This window comes from Canis lupus, chromosome 9 (assembly GCF_003254725.2).
Source record: "Canis lupus dingo isolate Sandy chromosome 9, ASM325472v2, whole genome shotgun sequence".
NCBI lineage: Eukaryota > Metazoa > Chordata > Mammalia > Carnivora > Canidae > Canis > Canis lupus.
The window spans coordinates 53,807,704-53,831,468 of record NC_064251.1 but is presented as its reverse complement, the minus strand read 5'-3'; the positions used below and the strand labels follow the sequence as shown (position 1 = coordinate 53,831,468).

Below are 23,765 nucleotides of genomic sequence, written 5' to 3'. Positions count from 1 at the left end.
CTGTGACAGAGACCAGGGTCACTGCATAGAGCGCTGCCGCACCTTTCCTGTCTGTCTCAGTAGCGTGCACCAGTAGGATATCTCCAGACCCTCCACGGACGTCTGGCCCATCATCACCCTGCAACAACAAAGCAAAGGAGGGCATGCAGCAGAATTTGGCCGTGAGACAGTCAAATCAGGAAGTCCTAGGCAGGGATGAGATGATCAAATCGCTGCCCTGTGGAGACCCCAGGTCCTGTTTCCTTCTGCTCTTCCTCACCCAGGAGGAGTGTGGCTGAGTGCAGAGGTGTGACCATCCAGCCCGCCCACCACTCCGTGTTCAGCAGACAAGACACCAGAACTCTTCTGAGAGCTGCCCACACACCAGGGCATGTTGCACTGGGTCACAGTCAAGTTGAGGGACAATGACACCATTAAATCTCTCTCTCTCTTCACCAACCCAGGGGGCAGAGAGGTGAGGACGGAAGTTCTTGTGCTAGGTACGGTGGAATCCCACAGGGAGGCAGGCATGACTGCCACCAGCCATTCCTAAGAAGACTGTAGAGGTAGCAGGCCTATTTCCAAGTGCACTCATGTTCCTAAAACTGCAGCAAGCCGCCCTAAATTTCTATCTGTTTCCCCAGGTGGAAGAAGTCACTTGTCAAAATGTCACAAATTCTGCCACAGGGAGGCCTTAGAGGAGTGTAAAGCGTCACAAACACGTTTAACGTTGCCTACATAATACTGGCTGCCCTCTGCCAATTAAGGAATAAGTTTTACTTTCATGTGGGCAGAGAGGCTTTAACTCATAAACCTGCCCAGAGTCAGAGAGAGCTGTCGGCAGAGCCAGGAATGGGAGCCCAGGCAGCACAGCCTAGGCCTGCCTGAGAGCCCCACACCCCCTGCCTCTGATCCTGAAGGAAATAAACCCTGCAAGCCCCCATGGGTTCACGGCCCTTAATTTTGGAGGTGTACCTGCCTCTCTAGGCATCTCTAGGGCATCATTGTTTTCACCCTTAGATTCCAAAGTCCTAAAATGTCTTGGATTTCCAGCTAAGGGTGAAGGCAGCTATGCCCATGACCCAATTTTTCAGAAGGAATTCCTGGTTAAGGGTCATGAAACATCACTTCTCTCTGCAGAGAAGCCGGCTGCCTCAGTGCCCCTACCAGGCTTGTTCCGCTCGGCACAGCCCAGCATTGCGCATGCTTGTCTGTGCATCTGTGTGTGTGCGTGCTGCCCTGAGGCTGGAGTCCAGAAACACAGTCACTTCCCTAGGAGTGGCTCAAGGCTATCACATGAAGATGTTCCTCTGTGTTTCCAGAATTGTCACAAGGCCCTCCTGACAAGGCACAGGGCAGAGGTGGCTGCAGTGGCCAGGCCTGGGATTTCTTAATCAGCCTGTGCCTCCCACTGAAATTGCAGTGGGTTATTCTGTCAATAATAATGTGAAACAGCTTATGCGAATGAGCTCTGTGCTGAGCACACTACACAGGGTTCACTGTTACAATCTCCTCCAGAGTCCTGTCGTCTGGGGTTTAGAGATGTTAGGTGACTTGCCCGAGATTACTCTCTAAAAGTGTCAGGGAAAGGGACAGTACACTTTTTCCAAAAGTCCATCTATTTGCCCAGTATCCTCGAGCACCCCCAGTGGCCCAAGCATGGGGCCAGGATAAATGCTGTGTGCAAAGCCCACAAAGTGTGGGGTGGCCACCTGAGGTAGTGGTGCCACTTGGGTCCTATCTGAGATACCTCAAGGTTATACTCTCCTCAAAGCCCCCTTACCCTCTTTATGGACAGACTGCACAAGGCCTGTACTCACCTCCTGCTTGAGTGTCAGCCTTGCCATAATTTCATTGTGGTCAATGAGGGACAGCTCATCCACTTCCTCCTCCAACCGAGCCAACTCTGAACCATCTGGTGACCTTGAGGCCCTAGAGAGAAGTAGTTTGTGTCACGAGTGTCCAACAGGCCCCAGGGGCTGGGACACCAGGGGGCTGAGATAGTACAGCCCTCTGCATGAGGGCTACTGAGGTACAATCACTTCTGAGCAAGTCCTCACAGAACTGCAGCTACAATGTGAAGCTCATGCCACTTCCCACCCTCCAGCACAGGGGGCCGGAAGCTAGGATGCAGACTGGATTTCCAGCACTGCTACTGATGAGCTGTGTGACCTTGGGACACTTCTGCTCTCTGTGGATGCTCTGCCTGTAAACGGAAGGGATGGAGATTGGTGGCTCAGTTGGCTAGGCATCTGACACTTGGTCTCAGTTTAGTTCCTGATCTCAGGGTTATGAGTTCAAGTTCTGCCACTGGGCTCCATGGTGGAGCCTACTTTGTTAAAAAAGAAAGAAAAAAGAAAAAGAAAAGGAGGCCAAGAAGGTTCCATTGAGCTATTTAAATAAGTGATGGTATTAGTCACTCTATGCACAGTCGGCACCCAAGGACAGGACAGCAAAAGGGCAAGTGGGTTGGGAGAGAGTTCGCATGGCTATTAATACCATTCCTCAAGTCTTTTCTAAGGGCCACCTTTCTGTGGCACTGAGAAGCAGGAACCAGGCAGACTGGCCCTTGTCCTTGGGGTGCTGGGTTGAGCAGGAGAGAGTGACATTAAAAGGAGCAGAAAGACCCAGCCAGTCTGAAGGGCAGCAGGCCCCTGCGGCAGGATGGACAAGCTGAGACCCATAGCCCTGAGCAAGAGTTTGCTAATGAAGGGGGAGAGGAGAGAACTGCCATCAGAGGGGGAATGCAGGGTGGTGAGGGGCATTCCGGGCACAGACAGATCCTGGGTCTATAGGCACCTTGCTTCCCCCCAGCATTTTCTTCCTTATTCCCGTTTCATTCTGATGTTTTTCACCAGGGATCCTGTGAGGCACAAAGACTGGCCTTCTGGTCACAGGCCACACTTTAACCCTAGGTATCTGAGACATAAAAATTTGTGTTTTCAGCAAGACGAGGATGGCCCAGAGCAAAACCACACACAGTCCTGGGAAGAATCATCTGCTATGTGTCCCTTCGGTGTCCAGTCTGCGAACTGGCCTTCGTGGAGGGAGGACAACATTTTTGTAATTGTTTCTAAGCTGTCAATGTGCTTACTCTTCTGCTTTTTCTCACGAGGGCCATCTGCAACTCTGAAAAATGGAGTCCTTGGGTTCAAAGCAGCTGGAGGCAGAACCTGTGAGCTCCTGTTGCCTGGCACAGACACTGTTTGCTACTAGGTGTTAAACTACAACACCCACCATCTCTTAATAGCTGGGGAGATCTTAGCTTGGGCAGACAGATCACGCAGATGCTAGGTAGGGGGACAGCACCAAAGAGTGGCCACGGGCTGGGCGGACAGCTCTTCTCAGCAGGCCCCTATAGGCTTTCCATGGTTTCTCCTGCCTCTTGCTATTTTATTTTTACTACCTCTTCCACAATTTATGCTTAGGTTTAACAAGTGGGAACTGCCTAGCTCTGTGCCCAGAACCCCAGAGGTAGCTGAACCTTGGCCTAGAGAGGGAAGAAAAGCTTGAACTTGCAGAACATCTCACTAAGAAGATGATGCCAAAATGAAGCTGCTGATGGCAGAGCGGATCTGCAGGTCCTGCACGTGGAGAAATTTACTACATATTTCTAAACCTGGTTAGGTTTGACTGGTGCCAATACTCAAAAACGTTAAAAAGAGTTAAAAAGATAGTTAAATGTGCTGACTCCTGACTGATCTGGGTTCCCAAAAAATAAGCTACACACGTTAACTTGAGGGAGAAGTGGGGAAGTGGAGGATGATTTGCATATCAGATGATATGAGGGAATTATTATAAATTTCCTTAGGTATGATAATGGTATTGTAATCCAGTAGGCTTTTAAAATATTTTTGGAGGGCAGTCCCAGTGGCGCAGCGGTTTAGCGCCACCTGCAGCCCAGGGCGTGATCCTGGAGACTCTGGATTGAGTCCCATGTCAGGCTCTCTGTATGATGCCTGCTTCTCCCTCTGCCTGTGTCTCTGCCTCTTTCTCTCTCTGTCTCTATGAATAAATAAATAAAATCTTAAAAAAATAAAAAAAAATAAAAATAAATAAAAATAAATATTTTTGGAGAGGGTACCTGGGTGGCTTAGTCAGTTAAGTGTTCAACTCTTTTTTTTTTTTTTTTTTTTTTTTAGATTTTTATTTATTTATTTGAGGGAGAGAGAGTGTGAGGGAGAGAGCACAAGCAGGGGGAGAGGCAGGAGAAGCAGACTCCCTGCTGAGCAGGGAACCCCGGGATCACAACCTGAGCCAAAGGTAGACACTTAACCAACTGAGCCATCCAGGTGCCCCTAAGCGTCTGACTCTTGATTTTGGCTCAGGTCATGATCTCTGGGTTGTGAGATTGAGCCCCATGTCAGACTCTGTCCTGGGTGGTGAATCTGCTTGTGATTTTTCTCTCCCTTTGCTCCCCATCCCCCCACCACATGCACACGCTCTGTCTCTCAAATAAATTTTCCCCCCAAGATTTCATTTATTTGAGACAGACCAAGTACAGGTGAAAGCATGAATTGGGGCGGGGGGGGGGGGGGAGGAGGAGCAGAGGGAGAGGGAGAAGCAAATTCCCCACTGAGCAGGAAGCCCAACAAGAGGCTCAATCCTGGGACACTGGGATCATGACCTGAGGCAAAGGCAGACACCCAACCGATTACACCACTCAGGTGCCCCAATAAATAAGTCTTAAAAAAAATTAAAACATTTTATGAGGCACACTGAAGTATTTAGGGGCTGAGTGTCACATCTGTAACTTACTTTCAAGTGGTCTGACAACACAATATACACACCACATCTAGAAACTCACAATAAAAAGCTGTTCTTTTGGGGGGAGTCTTTTACACCCCCTTAGTGCACTTGAACTTAGAAGAGGCCGAGGACGGTTGGCCTGGGGTTGGAAAAAGAAAACACTGTCATGGGTAATTTTTAAAGTAGGTAATATCTGAGCACACAATCAGGAAATAACAGCAGACGGCATGCTAGAACCAATAGTGTTAAGGGTGGGATTATTAGTGATTTTTTGGGTTTGCTCACACATTTCTGTCCTTGCCATGTTTTCTCCCTGAGTACTTATAATTCTGAGACTCAGAAGAAAGAAGAGAGAGAGGAGGCACACCTAAAGCTCTGCAGCCTGGCATGCTGATGGGCAGAGGGCTTAGTCAGTTAAGTGTTCAACTCTTCTTTTTTTTAGATTTTTATTTATTTGAGGGAGATAGAGTGTGAGAGAGGGAGCACAAGCAGGGGGAGAGGCAGAAGGAGAAGCAGACTCCGGGTGGGCTTGCAGCTTTCAGGGAACCTGCTCCACCTGCCCACTTCCTACCTGTCGCTGTCTCTGCTCTCCTTCCCAGGTGTGCTGCTGACCGATGAGGGGTCTCTGGGATGTCCATCTTTCATAGCTGGTGACTCCTGCAAAGAGAAGTCAGTGCTGGATTTGTGATAGGTGCCCCAAGTTGAGGGATCTGCTTCCCAGCATTCCTGCCTGAAGTGGCCTCGGAGCTCAAGTTCCTATGGAGCAATCTGAGAGGTAAACGAGGTAACTGTGAATGCGGTTAGTTACACAGCAGGTGCAAGGCCCTCTTTGGACTAGCATCTTGCCCTCGTGGACGGTGGAAGGTGCCCCTAGTTAGGACCTATGTCAGCTGCCAACCTGGATGAAGTCATCTGGAGCACCTTCTGGAAGAAAGAACGGTGACCGTTGCTGCTACTCGGCCAAGCTCAGCCAAGCTCAGCCAGGTGCTGCGCTAAGAGCTTCGTCCTTCTTCTCACCTGGCCTTTACCCAGACCCTGTCCATTCACTGGTGTCACTGTGCCCACTCATACACAGACTCAGGCTGGGAACAATGAAAGGCCCTGCCCCAGACCACACGGTTAGAAGGCTGCAGCCTGCATTCAAATCCAGGGTCGTTTGCCTCCAAAACCTGTGTCCTTAACCACTGGGCCCTGCCAGTATGCGGCAAACCCTTGCTGACTTCCTAGTTAAACCAAGTCCTCACGACTGCCATGCTCAACTGCCTCTCAGTTACGGTTCCGAGTCTAGCTGCTCGAGCGCATGAGTACAACCCCCTCTCCTCCAGTGGCCCGGCCCTAGGAATCTGGGCCCACCTTACTCAGTGACAACACAGCTATCTGGCATCCCTGGTCTGCCCCTGAGGCCGCAACAGAGACCAAGGTGGCATGAATACACAGATCATCCTCGTGGATAGTGCTCTGAGGTAAAGGTGGCACCGAGTGTGGTCATGGGTGGAGGAGGAGAGCCACGGGCTTCACTTTGTGGAGACTAAAATGGACGATGTGGGGACACAGGTCACCAGAGGGGACAGGTGAGGAGGGAACACTAGGGGAGAAATTGCTTCCACAGACAGGGTGGAATCCCACCAGAGTGAAATCTCCACATGTTCTCTAACTTGCTAACTAAAATGGGCCTTGCCTTGTGTGGACATCTAAGATCCCATGCAGATGTTGCTGGGGGGGCCATCTCACCAGGAGTGACCATTCTGTTAATGGGCTGGGCCCTGTGAGCTGATCACCAGGGAGGACTCGAGTCCTCATGGCACCTCTCAAGGGACTCATTCTTGAAGCTTTTGAACTTGCTCACGTTTTGCTGCAGCAAAACCTGGCAAGCTGACTGCTCAGCAGAAAGGCTATATCAAGCAGGACAGGAGCTGACCAAGGGTGGGCACATCAGGTGGTTCTCTACGCTCTCTCAGGAGGGATGTATATTAACACGGCAGGAGCTTCCTGCCAGACCCACCCAGCTTCCTCAAAAACTGTTCCTGGGGTGGGGGTCAAGGAGCGTGCTGCAGGTGGAGGCGGGGGCGAAGGCTCAGGAGGCTTGGTGTTGTAGGAGAGAAGGCTCCCGCCTTCTGGGTAGGGGACAGAAGATGGACCTCAACACTAGAAGATGGGATAGAAAGAAATCCTGGAGAGCAACTGATGTGTGGCCTCTACAGATTTCCAGAAGACTCATCTGGCCAGGCCTGAAGAGTGCCACACGCAGCGAAAGCAGAGGGAGGATCTCCACCAGGAGCTACATCCTCTCCCCACCAGGCCATGCTGGTTCTCAGTGAGGCTGTGGGGCCCCAGCCTGCTAGTGACCGGGAGGCTCAGCCAGGCAGAAGCAGGACCCAACCCTTCCAGGCCAGGCCACATGCACGAGGCAGCCTTGAGGTTACTTACTCCTCCACAGTGAGCCAGCTCCCTGCTGCTCTGGCCAGAGGAATATAGATTGACGTATTCACCCTCACCAGCCTCCTCGCTGGTGCTTTCACTCTGGGGGAGACAGGATGAGAGGAAATGCACATGTGAAAGGCCCCCTCGTCAGCCGGCATTGCTCAGAGAGAGCAGCCTATGGGCAGGCCCTGACCTGGACACTCCTTTTGGGAGGAGGGAAAGAAGGCAGCAGGGGGCACTCAGTGCTCCTTGGGAGGCTTCTCCCAGGCCAGAGACCGCTACCACTTTTGCCACCTCCTGCCCCTGCGTTTTAGAGGATGCAAGTTTCCTGCTGGCTCTTCTACAAAGAGGTCGAGGGCCATTCAAACTGCCCTTGAGGAGACACACCCCTCTCTGCGCTGTCACAGAGGGGCCTGCGGTGGGAACCCAGGGTCAACGAGGGAGAGGAGAGAGGCAACACAATACAGGTCAACACGCTGCCGTGCCCACCTGCCCCCAGCTGCCCCACTGGGTCACACTCACTCTGCCCCATTGTCCCGTGTCCATCCCCACCTGTGAGGTAGCAGCCCTGTGCCTGGATGAAGTGCTCCATGGATGTAAGAGCACAGGCAGGCAGGTCCTCCATCAGCACCACACAACTACAGAGGCAACCACCTCTGACCGCTGTCAGAGTTCTCTGTCTGCATCTGTCTTCCAAAGGTGTTGGTAGCTCTCCGTAACGACACACAACCCAACAAAAAACCAGGAGCATTTTCTGTCTCGTGCTTACGATGACCATCCCTAAATAGTCACTAACCCGTCTCTGGAAAATCAGATTCCTCATCTGATGGGAACTTTGTATGGAAGGCTCCATTTCTGTTCTGGAAACAGATAGGTGACTATTGCACCTTGTGACCCTCCGGGACCTGGATCTAGCCTCGCTGCTATCAGGGGTGAAGGTGGGGGGTGGGGGGGTGGGGGGCAACTCCTGAGCAGCCATACCGCCTTCTCACGGGCAGCCTCGAGTGAACAGGGGGTGGGGGTGGGGGGCGCTGAGTTCTCACCAAAGGCGTCTGGGGCGAGTCAGTGAAAGAGGTTTCGGAAGGAAGGCAGACAGTGTTCCCGTGAAAGCTGCTCTCCTGAGAAGACGAGAGAGGCCCGTCCACGGTGCTGGGAGGCAGACTGGCTACGGTTGGCACCGTTAAGTCAGAGCTCTGAGACTGGTGGACAGTTGGGAAGTGTGGAGAGGCAGAGGAGGTAGGCGGAAGGAAAGGCTGAACGGAAGCGTGGTTGTGAGGCACGAAATCCTGGGAGTAGGACCTAAACACAGATTTATACTACAGAATCAAAGCGGAGGACAAACACAAAAACAGGAAGATGGAAAGAAGAAAACAGACAAAAGAAAAAGTCATTAGATTAACTCGGCTGAGCGGTGCAGCCTGCTCACAGTAATTCTAATGAGGACCACCGACCACCGATCAGGCCAAACCAACCCCTATGACCCTCTAGCTGAGGTTCTCTGACCCAGGCACGAGGACCGACCAGTGCCACCTTCCACACCCCAACAGTGGGATGTGGGCACCCCCAAAGAAGAGCAAGCCCCATGTGCCGTACAGGTGGTCCCACTCTCTGCTGTTAGAGAACTGAACCCACAGAACCCAAGCTGGGCCTCTGTCCCTTCAGGAACCTTGTGGCTAAATTCCATGTGTGTGGACACCTGGGTCCTATTCACTCATTTTGAATCTTTTTGGTTGTCTCTCTTAAAAATCAAACACTGGAGCCTTTCAAATACTGTAACCCACCTGAAATGTTTCTCAAAGGGAAGGGTTAGGCCTTAAAATGAAATGGCTGGAAGGACTGTGCTATCAAAATGCTAAAAACTTCGATGAGTTCATGTCCCTTCTTACACAATCTTTTTTTTTTTTTGAAAAAAAAAATGAAAGGGTCTTGCAATGCTTCTAGGGTGGTATCAACTACCCTAGAGATTTCAGAGAAATCTGAAGCCAGGCTGAGGGGGCACAGTGAACACTCGCAGCTTCTTAGTGTCACTGAGCACGGTCCAGGCCTGGGCTCTGCTGTGGGAGGGGCCACCAGGCTCAGAACCTGAGGACGTCACCACGTCCCACAAAGGGTCCAACAACCTGATGCTGTCACGGGATAATGGAATAGGGGCACGTGAAAGGGTCTGTATCCAGAGTCCTTGTTAGGGTTACTTGCGTGCTACTGATGCCAGCATCTGACAAGAGCCAAGTGCAACACAAATGTGCACACTGCTCATTCAAATGTTCTCTGCCTTTTCCACTGGATTTTCACAACCCATAGACAAGGAAAAGGAGGAAGAAATGAAATTTTAAACAGGAGATTAAAGACACTCATATCCTTAAGTGGTTTGGCAAAGCTACACCATACCCTGGACTGAGAGTGGCCACAACTCAGGGCCCCAGTGCCTTTCTCACGCAGCTGGTTTACATCAGACTCAGGACACGTGGCCATGGTGCCTACTCACTCTTACACATTCTATTTCCCCATCTAACTCCCAGAATCAGGACCAAGCCTGTACGTGGTCAAAGAATCAGTGGGAAATGCCATCCGTGCTCTGAGCGACAGATACTGAGGATTTAGCTTCCTGGTAAGAAGCTCCATGCCCATCCTTCTTTCTAAACAAGCTGGATGAGGGGACCTCCAGCTCTGAGGCTCTCATGCTGTGCCCGAGCATCCACAGTGCTACGTTTCACTGACTCCAGGAACCACCCAGGCCTGGGGGATTTACCATAGGCCTTTCTGGGGATGGCAGTGGGGTAAAGTGTTTGGCTTTTGGGACTCTCTATTTCATCCCTGGTGAACGCTCTGCCATAGTGAGCCTCTATCACTGGCTGGGAAAGGCTACAGAAGACAGTGTGGGAATGCACTGGACAGTGGACAGATAGTAGGATCCAGTCCTAGGAGGCCACCCTGAGAGAAGCCCACGTTGCCATCTCAGGAAATGGCTTCAGTCGTGAGGACAGGAGCCAGGTTCTCAGATCTGTTGTCTGCACATCTCCAAGGGCAGGCGTTGCCATGAGATCTGCTGATAGATGCCTTTCCCTTGCACGTGAATTCAGCTAGTTTAAGATCAATGTTCAATATTGCTGCTCAATGTTTGTGGCTCCCAAATTAATATGCTGAAATTCTAACCCCATAGATAATGGTATTAGAAGGTAGGGACCTCTGGGGGACTCCTAAGACCTCTCATAAATGTGATTAGTGCCATATAAACAAGGATCCAGAGAGATGCCTTGCCCTTTCACCATGTGAGAATACAAGAAGTCTGTGACCGGAAGGGGGCACCAGCTGTACCTACAGCCTCTAGAACCATGTTGTGTATAAACCACCTAGTCTGCAGAACTGTGTTAGAGCAGCTTGAACAGACGGAGACATATGCCAGTTCTTTCAGGAGTCCTGACACTCACTGACCACCCCCCACCCAGATGTAAATTCACTTAGCACAGCAGTAACTGAGCACCTGATATATCTTTATAAGCGGTTCCTGTGTGATCACAAGATGTATCAGGTCTGATAGCACCTTCTCAACAAGCTTTGATTTGACAAGTTCAGGGTGGCAGACTCCCACACACCACAGGTGCTCTTTCCAGGAGATGGTACAAGGGTGACTGCCAAGGACACACTCACCAGGTCACACAGATGGGGCTCTGGGCCATCTCTTTCTACTCTTGTGACCTTGGGTACATAACCAAAATTCCTTTGTCTTTATTTATTTAAGTCATCTCTACACCCAGCATGGGGCTCGAACTCACGACCTTGAGATCAAGAGTTGCACACTCCTCCAACTGAGCCAGCCAGGCACCCTGGTTTCTTAGTCTTTAAAACAGGGATGAAAACATGGAATAATGTATGTTAATTATACATGAATAAAAAAAGGAATAAATGAAATGGGGATGAAAACAACAGCACTTCTCTCAGAGGATCTCTGTGCAGATTTACTGAGGTGATGCTCTGGGAGTCCTGAGTGCAGTGCTGGCGGGTGACAAGACTGTCTGCTCTCCTCCCTCGCCCTCCAAAGTACCAGTCTGGGAACCGCTATAAGCAACAGAGCTGAGGTGTTTAGCGGGGTCTACTACATTTTTACTGAATGAAGACTAGAAAGGAAGCGACTCTAGTATTCTAACGAAGTGCCTCGCAGCAGTGTCTGGGTTCTAAGTGTGGAAGCCGAACAGACTAGCTTCCCCCCCAACTCTGCCGCGGCGGGAGACCGGGGTCAGGAGACAGGCTCCAGACACCCCAAGGATGGATGCCCCAAGGATGTGCAATGCAGAGGAGGGGCAGCCACCATGGAGAAAGCAAGGAGGCTTGCATCTCTAGGACAAAGCCTCCCAGTCGGGCCTGCCCTTCCCTCCCTCAGCAGCTCCAGCCAGTGAGCAGCTCTGGTATTCCAGCTATGCAGTCCTGCTGGGACAAGAGCCAAGCTTGAAAAATACCTTTGAGGGGGTGGGGAGATGTAAGGCACCGCTCTCTAACCGCCACAAAGCACCCTCAGTGCCCCTCCTGCAACTCCAGAGGGGAGGGCCACACTGGGGCTCATTGTCACACCACTGTCAATAAGGCGGGTCTCTATAGATATCCCAGAGGAGTATTTCCAGGCCCTTTAAGACCACATTTGTTCATATGGGCAGGAAGCAAGGCAGGCTGGCCACTGAGCAGAAACACCACTTCATCACCGCCTGGAGTTTATTCTAGGACCTGGCTGGTGCCTGGCTTTGCTTCTAAGAGAAAGCTGCTGCTCTCTCTGTGGCAGGGATTTTTATTTATAGCCAGAGTGACTGTTTGGGCTGAGGATTTTATACCATGAGGGGAGCTGCCTGGCTGGGAGATTGCAGATTTCTGTAGAAGATCTAGCAGTGCCAGAGCAAGTCCCCGGAAAGGAAAGCAGGAAGGGCTGCCTGGCTCCCAATGTCAGCCTTGATCACACACACATCAATCATAGAGCCAGCAACGACCATCTAGCGATGGTGGTGATGCCTACTGGTCAGATGAGGAGCTAAGGGTTTGCACGAATCCTCTCATTTAATCTACATGAAGGGCTGTTACGATTCTTATCACAAAGATAAAGAAACAGGCTGGCCACACACCTTGTAACACAGCTTGGCTCCTAAGAGAGGCACAGGGGATTTCCCACTCAGTGAACATTCTGGGTGTGTGACAGGCCCCAAACATGTAATCCTATGGATCGGCAGGATACAGCCTACTACCTGGCTGGGAGATCTCCTTGGCTAAGTGTTTTGTGATGACCAGCAAGCAAAGGCAGCGAGCCAAGGCTTATATACAAGCCAGGGATGCAGAGACATCTGCCCTCACAAGAGATGCACAAACTGGTAGCCTGCTCTATTCAAAACAGACACGTGAATGAACCGCCCTGAGTCTTCCAGGTGGAGAAACGATGGCTGACGACCCTGTAGGTTGATGGGTGGCCACACACATGCTAGAACACAAAGACACTCAAAGCTGGCCAGGCATCAATTTTCAAAGACAGTTTATCTCCATTATAGTCTTGGCATGAAAAATGACTAGGGATGCGGTCTGTGCTGGCAAGAAAGCAGGGAGAGAGACCTTTAAATGCAAAATTCTGGTTCCTCACTGTAACAGACATTCCACTTAATTCCTGTAACTGTCAGGAAGAATGAGGGTGCCAGGGGAGGCAGAGAGTGTGCCAGCAGCCAAGGGCCAGAGCCACAGGCCAATGACTCCGCTGGCTCTGCAGCTGCAGTGACTGGTGCTCCGAGCTTTGAGGAACTTTCAGCCCTCCCAATTATGGGTAGAGGCAATCATTTGAGTGAATGGACTTACTGTCGTAAAGTGTCTGGGAAGCACAGAAGTTGCCAGAGATTGGTCATTACTGCATACTCTTGGCTCCAGCAAGGCTTATGACTTCAGTGTTTCTGGATGCTGCTTACCAACACAGATAAGCTATTGGACTGCTGGTTTTCAGGCTTACATTCGTCTCCATCATTTGTGAGAAAACACACCCCAGGGCAGCTGCTGCTCTAGTGTGGTTTGGGCTTCCTTCCCATACGGAGACTCACTGGGAACCACAGCTCAGCACTGGTCCTGGGCTCACACTTCCTTTAAACCAGAGACTGTGAGTGTCAACACAACACCGGGCTACGTTATTTCTCTTGGAAGGAAGTCAAGCTTTCAGCCACTGCACAACACCCTTCACCATCTCTACGGGACGGATCTCTTGGAGGGAAGCACGCCTGCTTTGGCTCTTAAGGGATGGAAAGTCACCAGGAAGGACCCTTGATAACATTCCTCTCTACTCCCTGTGGCACCCTGAGGGGAAGTCTGCTAGATGCTTGTCTCCTCTCTCCTTCCTGGTCCCAGTCAACTACTTATTTACCAAAACCTTTCTTGGAGTCTACCTTACATCTGGAAGCAACTTCCTTCTTTGGTGCCTTTGTGTTCATTTATAACAACTGTGGTTTACATAATGTCAAAAGGGTAAGTTTCCAAAGCCCAGTGGCAGATTCTGAGGTCTCTGCTACCAACACCTGCACCTTAGATCTGTCTTTGCTTCTGGCCAGGAGAGGCACTTCTGTTGGCCCTGTTGGATGAGGGATAGGACAGTATTCATTTTATCAAAGAAAGGCAATATCAGCACCACACTGGATCCAAAAAATATCCTCTTTTTGAATAAATTTCTTGTGGAATCTATTTTTAAAAACCATCTGAAAATTCTAATTAGTATTTTACAACAAATGATGTAAAAAAAAGGAAAACCCAAACAAACCAAAAATGTTCTGGTTGGGAGTTTTAGGTAGTAGGATAGGTAAAAGTGGAAATGTATAGCATTTCTTCTCATGTGACATATTTTTGCAACTTGAATAACAAGATCTTCCTTGAAAACACTAGATTTTGGCTAATGGATTCATGGCTAATAATATTCTTGCAAAAACCTCCCAAACATTTTAGCATGCTCTGTATTCTCACTAAATATTGACCTTAAAAGCATCAACTCTTATGGAAAGATTTAGTACAGATTCAAAAATGATTTGAATTCAGTTCTAGAAATCTGACTGAACTATTTTTATTGTTTGGATTTAAACAGCATGCCAGGGACTCTAATTTACACTTATTCTTAGAACTCTATTTAGAGCCTGTAGCTCTGTAATGTGTCAGAACACAAAGGACGAAAACCCTCCTCTTGATGACCACTCTAGGTACGGGCTTTTCTTTTTCACGTTGCCTTGCCAGGTCTCCGCTATTTACTGGCAATTCAGCAGTTCATAAACATCACCTGAACACTATTTTTCTTTCTTTTTTTTTTATTAAAGATTTTATTTATTTATTCATGAGAGAGAGAGAGAGAGAGAGAGAGAGAGAGATGCAGGCAGGCAGGAACACACAGAGGGTGAAGCAGGCTCCATGCAGGGAGCCCAACGTGGGACTTGATCCCGGGTCTCCAGGATCATGCTCTGGGCCAAAGAACAGGCGCTAAACTGCTGAGCCACCCGGGTTGCCCTGAACACTATTTTTCACAGTGAAGCTCTGGATGCTAACCTGAGCTCTAAGTTAAGCCTCTGAATACATGAAACGGTTCAGCCTCTCTATTCCAGTTTCCCCATCTCTAGAGTGGAATAAGCACTCCATCACAGAGCAGTGAGGAAGGGTCCTTCATAGTAGATAAGCAGCCTGAAATGTGAAGGTACAGGCCAGCGTGTGGACAGCACCCTCAGTCTACGATGTCACCATATGACCATCACAAGGACCAAGGGGGTCCTTGTGGTACCAGACCAGCTAGACTGTCATGGATAGAGTCAGAAGCATGCCTGCAGCAAGGGGCTGTAAGCTAATTCCTAGGTCTGTGGCTAATCCAAGAGCACTGACCATCCAAAATGCCATGAGCATCACCAAAAAAGCAGCAAGAAATCTTCAAAATGAGGGGCAGAAATGGCTGAGTCACAGTGGCTGCTTCCTTCTGCAAGTCTCCAAGCCCAAGGGTCCCTAAGCTCTGGTCTCAAGCCAGAGAACCAGCAGCCAGCACCTTATGGGTTAGCAGAGAAGGAAAATGAGGAAGAGGTCGGGTTTTCAGCCACAGCCTGGGACCAGTGTGTCTGATGCATGGAAGTGGATGAGTCAGCAGCATGCTGTTGTAATGGAATGTGGGCATGCTGGGAAAGATGGATGTGGTGGTGGGTGGAAGAAGAGAGCTAGATGCCTCCTCGGTCACTGCTCACTGCTTTTGGCTGAAGTAAGACCCTCCCCAGTGGTCCGGCATCACAGAGCACCTGCCACTTGCCGGCTTGGCCCTGAGCTACATACTGAGTCCACAAGCACATAATAAGCCCAGTCCTTACCCTCGGAGGGTTATGACCTTGAGAAAAAAGAACTTGAACATTACAAAGCAAAAAACAATTTCCCAGTGTGATAATAAGTATTTTTATAATGCCTCCCTCTTTACTGAACACTGGCTGTGTGCTTTATACTACATTATATGCTCTACGTGTGCCTTGCCCTTCTCCCCAGGACAATTCGAAGCTCCCATTGCTGAAGAGGAAATGGAGGCCTACTCATGTGGGGATGGCGTGCTCAGGTCCATAGAGCAAGTAAGGAAAAACACAGTGGACCTCAGGAAGGGGGGAGAGAAGACAGAGCAAGTGTGTGTGGGAGGGCCGAGAGGTCAGTGCCAGGAGAAAGTGGGGGGTATGCAGGGCACGCGCATGGGGACAGGTGGGCAGAAGCTGGCGAAGGTGCAGAAGGCTCTGCAATGCTGAGGGGACACTGGAGTCTGACCAGGGCTGAGAAAGGGACATGGTGGCAGGAAGACAGGAGAGAGGCCACAGAGGCTGTGCCGGGGGTGGGGAGTAGGGGAGCCACTGGTAATAGGGCTGGAGAAGACCAGCTCAGGGCACATGCTAGGATGTGTGGCAGGGCTCAGTGAGTTGGTATGCGTGCCACATGTAAAGGGGCTGTGTATGTGGTAGCGGGGAGGGAAGAGGATACCTCATATCTTGCTTGGGCAACTCAGTGGAAACATTCATGGAAATAACAAGGACATGGGGTGTCCGGGGGGCTGGTCAGTTAAGAGTCCAACTCTTGATTTTGGTTCAGGTCATGATCTCAGGGTCATGGGCTCAAGCCCCATGTTGGGCTCTGCACTGGGCAAGGAGTCTGTTTGAGATTCTCTCTCTCCCTCTCCCTTTCCCCTGACTTGCACACATGTTCTCTATCAAGTAAATAAATGAATCTTTTAAAAAAAGAAATAATAAGAATTGGAGCAGAGGGGTTTGGCTGGTACCCGTTAGGCATGTGGGATCTAATTCCTAATCCCAGGGAGCCGAGTCTAAGGAGATGCCTGCACTCACAACTGCAGACTATACTCTGTGGTAAGGCCCCCAAGAAAGGGGTTGAGCACGAAGGTCTACACGTAGACCCAGGGACACGTAGAGAATCACCATCTGCCCAGAACGGGACAGCTGTGGCTCTATGGACCCACCCCCTGCCCTTTGTCACTGAAGTTTTCAAGATGATACATACTTGACTTTCTTACCCTAAAGATTTTTTTTTTAAGATTTTTAATTTATTTATTAGAGACAGAGAGAGAGAGAGAGAGAGAGAGAGAGAGAGAGGCAGAGACACAGGCAGAGGGAGAAGCAGGCTCCATGCAGGGAGCCTGATGCGGGACTCGATCCTGGGACTCCAGGATCGTGCCCTGGGTGGAAGGCGGCACAAAACCGCTAAGCCACCGGGGCTGTCCTAAAGATTTTTTTCTAAACAAAGGACAGTTATTATGGATATTTCTCAAGTTCTTCTCAAAGAAGTTTTACTTATTCAGAATCACTCTGGAAACTAAGATGGTAAAGAAGTATTTCAACAGATTCCTAGCATCTGAATAGACCTCTCAGTGACCTTGCAGTCAGCAAAGAAGGTAGGCACCAGAAGGCGCGGAGGAAAGGGATTTCTCCGACATCAATATTTCAATTCCTGAAGGGCACTCGCCACCCTAATGGTTACTGAGAGATTCTCAATACTTTGGTCAAGGGTAATGTTGAGTGTAGACCCCATCCAACTTTTAAGATTCTTTTTAGAGTCACAAGACCAGTGTTCAAAACCAGAACCAGGACAAGCCAGAGAAGGGCCAGGGAAAGGAGAGACAGCACAGGGGAACTCAGTGCAGAGTGGAGACTTAGAGCTGGACTCAGACCTGGAGTGGAGGTGGAAGGCGTGCAGCCATGTGGTGGGGCAGCAGTAAGAACACGGTAGGTAGCCCTGGGCTACCAGTGACCAAGAGAGAGTCTGAGGACAGAAGCGGAGGACCCTAGTGTCACATCAGAGAGCCATCTGTAGGAAGGCACATCACTGAAACACCTTCTGGCACCTCCACGGGCCAGGCACATTGCCAAGGCCCAGTGGAATCAGAACAGGAAGTGGGGCCTGGCCTGCCTGGACCTCGGGGAGGCTGTGCGTGGTTCTCTGCATCTCTCCCACCTCTCACTCAATCCTCATGTCCCTAAACACCTTCTTCTACCAAACTAGGAGTAATGTCCCCAGAGACCCCACATCAGGTCTGGATGCCTGTCTGCACAGATGTTCCAGTTTCCTAGGTATGCAGCACGAGCTGGGCAGGACAGGAAGTCTGTGGACTGTGAGCCAGCACTTCTGTGGGATGAGAGAGCTGAGCAGATGCAGTGGAAGGTGCTGCGAGAGTGGGCATCCCCTGGCTTGACCTCTAGGGACCATGATCAGGAGGGAGCAGCTGGGGAAGCAGCCCATTTCAGTTAAGGTGTACTAACCCTGAGGACACACGGAAGGCCGGCTACAGGCACCACTCTTCAGCCAGCTCCCCCATAACCTTAACACTTGAGGTCACCTTCCTAAACGCACATTAGGCTTTCTGGTCCCCATCCTCCAGGTAGGTCCTTTTGTGTGGAACACCTTGGACTTGTTCTCCCTGCCCTTTATCCCTCATCTCCCTGAAATCCTAATTGTCCTTCAGGCCACAGCTCAAATGCCACCTTCCCCATGATGCTCTGCCTGATTTTGCCCTGGCTCCACAGCCCAGGGGTTTCCACTGATGGCCCGTGACTCTCCAGGCCTTACTCATACCCTGCCTCAGTGTGAGCCTCTTGGATGCTCGTTGTAGTCTGCCTACCAAAGTGCTTCTTGAAGATGAGGGGGCCATGAGTTGCTCCAGATCCTTCCTGCTGCTTGACCTGCACAAAGAGAACCCCTGTGCAGGGGGTTAAACTCATTAAACATTAAACTCAACCTGGAACATAGGAAGAGTGAACAAGGTGCTCTTTGGGTGCCTACTTCATTTATTTATTTGACAAAGAGAGAGCACGAGTAGGCAGAGCAGCAGGCAGAGGGAGAGGGGAAGTAGGTTCCCCGCTCAGCAGAGCCTGACGTGGGGGGGCTCCATCCTAGGACCCTGAGATCATGACCTGAGCTGAAGGCAGAGGATTAACCCATTGAGCCACCAGGTACCCCTGAGCCCCTACTTCAATTAAGCTTTGTCAATGCAGCTTTCCCATTCTAATTCAAGAGGTTTTCTTTCCTTTCTTTTTCTTTGAGAGAGTCTGAGAGGGAGAGAAAGAGAGCACGCGTGTGGAAGTGCACCCATGAGTGGAGGGCGGGGGAAAGGGAGGGAGAATCTTAAGCAGGTTCCATGCCCAGCACAGAGCCCGACCTGAGCTCAAGCTCATGATCCTGAGGATCATGACCTAAGATAAAATTGAGAGTAGGCTGATGCTTCACCAACTGAGCCACCCAGATATCCCAAGAGGTTTTTAATGGTTAGAATTCTCCCCGGCAGAAGTAACAGGTTGTTGACAGAGTCAGGGGTCTTCAGATTTGACAACTGCTGTATTCCTAAGGGGCACCTTTCAGGATTCCATGTTGGAAGGATGACAAAGGCCCAGGAATGAGGAGATTCAGGAATAAAGGGCCGCTCTGAGAGAAATCCAAAGCCCTCCATCTGGGGTTCACCTCAGAATGTAAGCAGAGAACACATGAAGAATATGTTGGCATTGCACTAAACCACTTCTCTGGAGTTTCAGCGTATCAGATGTCAAATGTTCCAAACATTCAAGCCATTACCAACAGCTCTGGAGGCTCGGGGACTTTCCTTTTAAAATATAAAGCACCTTTAGATGCTCACTCCCTTGGGCTGCACTGTGGAATTGGTATGGAGAAAGCGGTCTTTCCAAAGCATGGTGTCTTGAGACTCGCCTGTCCCCCAAGGGATGAAAATCATGACACGTTCATGCGCAAACTTAAATGAAATGCCCTCAAAACTTTCATCAACTCTGTAGCAAACAGTTCAGCTCACGGACAGCCCTCAAACTGTTTAAAAGGGACGTTGTAGACACTTTCTTAGGATAACTCACACTTACTTTCTGTTCATAGAGGGGGAAAAAACAGTCAAGAGCGAGATTGTATAAAGGCCAAGTTTTGCACGATTTGTGAAAGGAGCTTGCCAGAAGTGCCTGCTGAGGAAACAGAGGGTGTCTGTGTGCCAGGGGCTGGGGGTGGGGAGGGAGGGGTATTTAGCCTTTCTATAGCAAACACAGGATTCCTGAGGGCTCTAAAAAGTTAGGCTCTAGCCCCCAAAGGAACAACACATCCCTCACAGCAGGCAGGACCATCTTAGCCTGGGCTCTGGACGGATGGTTCCCAAAGATGGAAACCAGACAAGACCACACTGGGAACCTGAGCTTGGCTAGGTCTCTAAGAGTCACTAGGTCAACCAGTCACCAGGTTGTAGAGGGTAAAGGAAGTCCAGGTAGGTGAAGCCATTTGTCCGAGCTGTCATGTGCAGAACAAGGACAGAGCCGAGACTAGAACCCAGAACTCTAAGAGCAAGAGCTATAATAATCAGCTTTCCTTTATGATTTTACTTAATCTCCACAATCACAAAGTAGGAGATAAGTATAATCTCAAAGGAAAGAAACGGAGGCCAGGAGGGATAAGTAAATTACCCAAAGGCAAAACTGATTTTAAGTAGAACCCAAAGACGGCCCCATCCAAGCTCTTGTCCTGCTGCTCAGTCCCAGCAGATTAAAGGAAGAATGGTAGCTGTTTAGGATCCCTGACAGATGCAGATTCCAACGAAAGGCAACAGAGCAGCACTGTGCCTCCCAAATGGTTACTGTCCTATAAGTTTCAGAAGTAAACTTTACAGAAAAGGCTGCACCCATTTCCCTCCCATAGCCATGTCCCTCGGCAAGGTGATTGAGCAGCAGCCCTGTCCCCCCAAGAGGTGGAGTCTAGCTCCCTACTCCAGGAATCCCAGACAGGCCCTATGACTCAATGGAGAGAATGTTAGGAAGGCACAGTGTGTCAGTTCTGAGCCTAGGCCTGAAGATACCTCGCATCCTCCCATCAGTTCCCCTGGCATCTCGCCAGCTGCCACAGGAGCAAGCCCAGGCTAGCTTCATGGAGGCTGGAGGGTCATGAAGATCACGGCCAAATCGGCCTGCTGTCCCCACTGAGGTTCCAGAGATGTTAGTGAGGCCAGCCAAAATCAGACGGGCAGTCACCCTACCAACCTGTGTCCTAAGCAGTGACAAACGGGTACTGTTGTTCTTAGTCGCTGAGTTTTGGAGTGGTTTGCTACACAGGAAAGGTTAACCAACACATCCCTCAGACTTAGACTCCGTCATGCCCTGCTAAAGTGCTCTCCCTGGCCCTGGTGCCCATAGGAGGAATACTTCTTTCTAAATACAAAACACTTATAGGGCTGACCCAGAGCTCAACGGGAGATCAGAATAAAAAGGCCAAGACATTTCTGCCAGTTTATGCCTGAGTGGTAATGCTATGAGTGTGGCTGCTAATGTTTCCCCATCCCTACCCCCAACCTGCCCCATCCAAAACTTCACACAGTCCTTGGGCCACAGAGAACCAACCACACATGCCCTTTCCCGTTGGGTACAGGGTCTGTGAGGACAGAGCCAGGGCTGGGTGGCAGGACAGGTGACAGGAGGCACAGTGATAAATGAAAGATGGCACTCATGTTTCCAAGCAAAGAACAGTAGGGAGTGACTCACCGAGGGCACAGGCAAGTTGCCATGCCGGCTGAGAAAGGAGTTAGAGACGGACACACTGATGCCCTGAGTGGCACTGCCGTCCTCGGGGGTGAAGGCCACTTTAGTTTGCTGGACACAGTAGGAGACAGAGGAGAAGGAAGAAGCAGCATAGGAGGCCTGCTGGACAGAAGGGATGAGAGAGAAGACAGGGAAGGAGGGAAAAAAGCAGAGAACAGTCAGATAGGTACACATGAGGCTCCGCAGGCTGCTACCTAACTCTGCTGGGACATTCTGGAGAGGGATGACTTCTTGGCTCAACTCAGGAATCAAAGATGCCTGCCAAGGTGTACCTGGACAAGAGCGTGCCCTGCTTCATCTCCTTGTGGTGGATTTAAAAAGCTAACTTTCACACAAGTTGTGTCCAATGGTGGTAAGGTGAAGAGGCCAAACAGGCTCAGAACCCTGAGGGCCTGGCTCCCAGTCTGGCTCTTCCATTGACTTAGGGCCTCAAGTTCTTCCTTGGTGGGGAGTGGACCGTGCAGTTATTCATGCTTCCGCAGAGGACGCTCCTGGAGCCAGACCTCCTGGCTTTGACCCTGAGCCTCACCATCTGGGACCTATTTGGCTTTGGGTATTATTTAAAGGTCTCTGTGGCTCAGGGTCTTCATTTGTAAAATGGGGACAGTGTGTGTGTAAAGCACTTGGAACTGTCCCTCCCACACTATACAGGGGCTAACAGGCACAATTACTACTACTATTTTGCCAGGTGGAGGCACAGGGCACGTCACAGCAGTGCCTGGGCTTCAGTCAGCTGGGTGTGGTCCCTCATCTTCTACTTTCAGTGGTGGGTGGGCTCCAATTAAGTCTCTCTGCCTTTCTCAGCCTCAGTTCACTTAACATGGGGGTGAGAGGCTGCGGGAAGGATCATGTGAAACCAAACCAAAGCCCCAGTGCTTCCACAGGGAGGCGTTTGGCAGGATGTCTGCTCTACTCCTAGGCCCCTCACTCCTGCCCTGCCAGCATGGGGACTGCCCAGTGGCTCTCCTGCACAGGCTCCAAGGCCAAGAGTGCTCCCTAGGGATCTGTGTGAAGCCTATGGGCTCCATGGAGCAGAGGAGATGCCCCAGGATGACCGATGAAGACCTGTGGGCACTGGCAGGAGGGTCTGAGAGTGTTGCAGATCTCAACAAAATCCAGTTTAGCTGTTAGACCAAACATTTTAAGTTAGGGCACCCTGGGGCAGGCATTTCTATTTCCATGGTAAAGATCCCTTTTTGAAACACTTTCTGAGCCATTTAGACCCACACTGGGGCATATTCAGGTGTTTATGTGGCGGGCAGGGTGGCTGAAGAACTGAGGCCCTGAGTGCAAGTCATGAGACATGGCTAATTAGTGGCAGGCCTGGAACCCACAACTGCCAACTCCAGGCCCTGCTTAGTCAGTCCCTGAGCTCACCACATGCAGGAAGGTTCAGGGACCCTGGGGGCGGACTGGGGGCTCAAGGAGTAACCCAGAGTGCTGGCTGTCCAGTTGGCAGGTGCTTCCCAGAAAAGGCAGGGCAGCACCTTTGCATCCGCTCACGAAGGATGGAAGATGGGTGGTCCTCTCTGTGGGGAAAACATTACCAGGCTGGCCAGCCGAGGAGCAAAATAGCACATGCAGCTCTGAATAGGTCAAGGATCCCTTTCTGAGGTGTACTCTTCCTGGGAAGCAGGGCCAGATGAGATGTTTGGATCCTACCACCTGACCGAAGTCTGCCCGGCTGGCAAACTGGGAGCAGTAGGATCAGAGTTGAGGTGTGCAGCAGGCCCACCTGATCTGCACCCCTACCTGGTCCTAGAATCTCATACATGGCCCATGCAGGACAGCCTGCCCTGACTTGGGCTTCATTACCTACAGGGAATCCTCACACAGGAGTGTTTTTAAAGGAGGTAGGGCACCATGTAGGGAATACAGAATGGTTCTGTTTGAGGCCATCGTGCTTCAATAGAGCTTGTTTCCACGGGGCCATCCCTGGCCAGGGTGGGGTGTAAGTCACTCTATGTAGTTGGGCCATTATGTAAATCAAGTCCACAGATGGCCGTACACAGACCATGCCCTGTGCCTTGATTGAGTCCCTCCTTTCTGGGAGGTCTATACTGGAGCCAAAGAAGAGAGGAAAAATACAAGAGACTGTCAGCAGAGAAAGCAAACATTCTGAGTACAAGCCAGGCCCAGCTGCATGGGGGCCTGCTCTGGAAGAGAAAGGCGCCACCACCCCCAGGGTGGGGAGATGGGGAAGCTTGTCAGGAGGAAATGAAAGCGCCCGCGTGGGAAGCGGTGTGGTCCACGGCTGCCTGGGGCTGGCGGAAGCGGAGGGTCACGGCGGCAGTGGGGCAGGGCAGAGGGTGGCTTACCAGCTGCCGCTGCTTGGGAGGCAGGGCGGGGGGCGGTGCCAGCTCCTGCGGGGCTTCGGTGCTGAATGAGTCGTTGAAGCCGTACACCTCCATGAGGAGCTTGTTCTTCTGCTGGTAGATGTGCTCGTTCTGTGGCGTCTGGTAGAACATGGACGGCTGTGGCTCCGAGTAGTCCTCCAGCAGCTGCATGTAGGCCAGCACTGCAACACAGAGAGGGGGT

General features: G+C 50.8%; 1 protein-coding gene and 1 long non-coding RNA gene across 16 annotated transcripts in view; one reads left to right on the top strand and one right to left on the bottom strand.

Moving 5' to 3' along the window:
• The window catches only part of RAPGEF1 (Rap guanine nucleotide exchange factor 1), a 137,522-nt gene that overhangs the window by 14,229 nt on the left and 99,528 nt on the right, over positions 1 to 23,765 (bottom strand). For 6 of the 15 annotated variants that reach the window (XM_025475553.3, XM_025475556.3, XM_025475554.3 and 3 more), the window contains 7 exons: positions 23,546 to 23,745; positions 21,171 to 21,329; positions 8,193 to 8,465; positions 7,156 to 7,248; positions 5,300 to 5,385; positions 1,800 to 1,911; positions 43 to 118 (listed from right to left, as the gene is read on the bottom strand). In XM_025475553.3, coding sequence (XP_025331338.1) covers positions 43 to 118; positions 1,800 to 1,911; positions 5,300 to 5,385; positions 7,156 to 7,248; positions 8,193 to 8,465; positions 21,171 to 21,329; positions 23,546 to 23,745 — 999 coding nt within the window. The remainder of the gene's footprint in view (positions 1 to 42; positions 119 to 1,799; positions 1,912 to 5,299; positions 5,386 to 7,155; positions 7,249 to 8,192; positions 8,466 to 21,170; positions 21,330 to 23,545; positions 23,746 to 23,765) is intronic. The other 9 variants (XM_035721014.2, XM_035721015.2, XM_025475560.3 and 6 more) reach the window with 7 other exon arrangements.
• LOC112677354 (uncharacterized) lies at positions 5,365 to 14,429 on the top strand. Its single transcript, XR_003146995.3, has 3 exons — positions 5,365 to 5,503; positions 9,669 to 9,757; positions 10,889 to 14,429. It is a non-coding gene; the product is annotated as an uncharacterized LOC112677354 (long non-coding RNA).